Raw genomic sequence first — 3,127 nt, 5'->3', positions numbered from 1 at the left:
AAATAATTCATCATTGAACACCTAAGTTGTGATGATAACCCAATCCTAGTCCTTCATTATATTGAATTCCATCCGATTAGTTGTTTATTTTATTTCTTTTATTAAATCTCTTCTAATTTACTCATTGATTTAGCTAGTTGATAACATGAGATTTGGTAATTAACCATAGTCCTTGTGGGATCGACCTTGATAGCTACAACGAGTCCGTGCGCTTGCGGATTTTGCTCATCAAGTTTCTACAACGAGTCCGTGCGCTTGCGGATTTTGCTCATCAAGTTTTTGGCGCCGTTGCCGGGGACTACGGTGTTAATATTGAGTGCTTACGTTATTTTGGCGCCGTTGCCGGGGACTACGGTGTTAATATTGAGTGCTTACGTTATTAAGCTAGACTAGATTTTTATTTATTTATTTCTCTTTGCTTCTCACTTTCTTTTATGCAAGGGCATCAAACAGAATTATACGACGAAAACAATCTTGAACTATCGGTGACTCTTGCAAAAATAAGAAGGTCTATAAGGGAGCAAAGGAACACAGAACAAGCTACGATGGGAGATCAAAATCAGCTTCTTAAGGATTTCGCAGCCCCAAATTCTCAAGGCACACAGTCAAGCATTACAAGGCCCAATGTTGAAGCTAATAACTTTGAGCTGAAACCATCACTGCTCTTAATGATTCAACAGAATCAGTTTGGAGGAGGTGCTACTGAAGACCCGAACCTCCACCTGTCAATTTTCTTGGAGTATTGCGACACTTTGAAACTTAATGGAGTGACCAATGATGCTATTCGACTCAGATTATTTCCGTTCTCTCTAAGGGACAAGGCTAGGGCTTGGTTGCACTCATTGCCAGCTGGGTCCATCACCACTTGGGATCAATTGTCTAGAGCGTTTCTTGCAAAGTATTTTCCTCCAAGTAAAACAGCACAGATGAGGAACCAGATCACAAGCTTTGTACAGAAGGAATGAGAGTCACTTTATGAAGCTTGGGAACGCTACAAGGAATTATTGAGGATGTGCCCTCACCATGGACTGGAGAAGTGGTTAATTGTTCACACCTTCTACAACGGGCTCACTTACAACACTCGGATGACTGTTGATGCTGCTGCAGGAGGAGCTTTGATGAACAAAACAATAGACGAGGCATACACTCTCATTGAAGACATGGCTCAGAATCACTATCAATGGGCGAACGAGCGTGCTCCTCAGACATCAAAAGGAGGCAAGTATGAAATAGATGCTTTAGACCATATATCCTCTAAAGTTGATGCTTTATTTAAGAAAGTTGAAGGTTTGAGTATTAATTCTGTGGCGTCTACTTCAATTTCATGTGAGATATGTGGCTATGTGGGTCATTCTGCACTTCAATGTCAATTAGGAAACCCCCCATCCATTGATACTTCTGGTAATGAGCAAGTTAACTATGTTAATAACTTTAATCAGAAGGGAGACCCATTCTCCAATACTTATAATCCGGGGTGGAGGAATCATCCTAATTTTTCTTATAGAAACCCACCTGGAAATCCCATGCCTGCATCTAATTTTGGTCCACCTGGTTTTCGTGCTCCTCAATCCAATTTCCCTTCTCAAGATGTTAGAGACACAAATCACTCAACTGGCGCAAAATGCTAGCTCTTCTTCTAGGCCTTCAGGCATGCTACCTGGACAACCCGAGACGAATCCTAGGGGTCATGTGAATGTTATAACTCTTAGGAGTGGAAAACAATATGAGGGACCTAAGATGAAGGAAAATGATGGGGTAGATGGTCATCATGAAGAGAAAAATAAAAATGTGATAGATGTGGATACTGATACCCAGATGCAGGAAGAAGAGAAAGCTGAGAAATATGTGGCCCCCGCTCCTTATAAGCCTCCTCTACCCTTTCCCCAAAGGTTAGCTAAGGCTAAGTTAGAAAAGCAGTTCGGAAAATTTTTGAAAATTTTGAAAAAGTTGCACATCAATATCCCGTTCACTGAAGCTATTTCTCAAATGCCTTCCTATGCTAAGTTCTTGAAAGAGATCCTATCTAATAAAAGGAAGTTGGAAGAATACGAGACTGTGGCCCTTACTGAGGAGTGTAGTGCTATCATCCAAAACAAGTTGCCTCCTAAGCTTAATGATCCAGGTTCATTTTCTATTCCTTGTGTTATTGGTAATGTCTCTATTAACCGTGCTTTGTGTGATTTAGGTGCAAGCGTAAGCTTGATGCCAATGTCTATCTGTAAGAAGCTTGGAATAGGTGATTTGAAGCCAACAACGATATCACTCCAATTGGCGGATCGATCGGTAAAACATCCGGTAGGTATACTTGAAGACGTACCTATTCATGTCGGTAAGTTCTTTATCCCGGTTGATTTTGTTATTTTAGAAATGGAAGAAGATTCTAACATCCCAATTATATTAGGAAGACCATTCCTTGCTACTGCAGGTGCTATAATCGATGTTAAAAATGGAAGTCTCTCCCTAAATATTGGAGGGGAGAAGGTAGAATTTGATTTGAGCAATGCTATGAAACCCCCTCTAACTGATAAAGTTTGTTACAGGATCGACGAGATTGATAAGTCTACACATGAGCAACTTGCAAACCATTACTCAGCTGATCCACTTGAAAAGTGTTTGGTAAGTGACGATTCAATAAATGATAAAGACCTGGAGGTAGCCGTGTATGCTCAATCTTTAGAATCAACATCAACTGCTCCACTTCGAAATGCAAAGCTTGAAAGATTGATGCTAGAGCCAAAAGGTTCTATTTGTCAATTTCGATATGAAGACCGCAGGTGAGAAAAGAAAGCTTCAACTTCATGAGCTAGATGAGCTACGATTAGATTCCTATGAGAATGCTCGCATTTATAAAGAGAGGACTAAACGATGGCACGACAAGAATATTCTTCGAAGAGAGTTTAATCAAGGAGATATGGTGCTACTTTTCAACTCTTGTTTGAAGCTTTTTCCGGGCAAGCTCAAATCTCGGTGGTCCGGACCTTTTCAAGTTCGTGAGGTTTTTCCTAGTGGAGTTGTTAAAGTTTGGAGTGAAACAACGAGATCTTTTAACGTGAATGGACAACGATTGAAGCACTACATTGTTGGGGAACAAAACGAGAAAGGGGTCACGTATACCCTTTCCGATCCC

At 40.6% G+C, this 3,127-nt stretch overlaps 1 protein-coding gene across 1 annotated transcript; it reads left to right on the top strand.

Moving 5' to 3' along the window:
* Nucleotides 1,738-2,778, top strand: LOC109842303. Its single transcript, XM_020411199.1, has one exon. The coding sequence runs from the start codon at nt 1,738-1,740 to the stop codon at nt 2,776-2,778; it is 1,041 nt and encodes a 346-aa protein (XP_020266788.1).

This window comes from Asparagus officinalis, chromosome 5 (assembly GCF_001876935.1).
Source record: "Asparagus officinalis chromosome 5, Aspof.V1, whole genome shotgun sequence".
Classification (NCBI taxonomy): Eukaryota; Viridiplantae; Streptophyta; class Magnoliopsida; order Asparagales; family Asparagaceae; genus Asparagus; species Asparagus officinalis.
The sequence above is the reverse complement of the archived record's forward strand: the minus strand, read 5'-3'. Positions and strand labels throughout refer to the sequence as shown.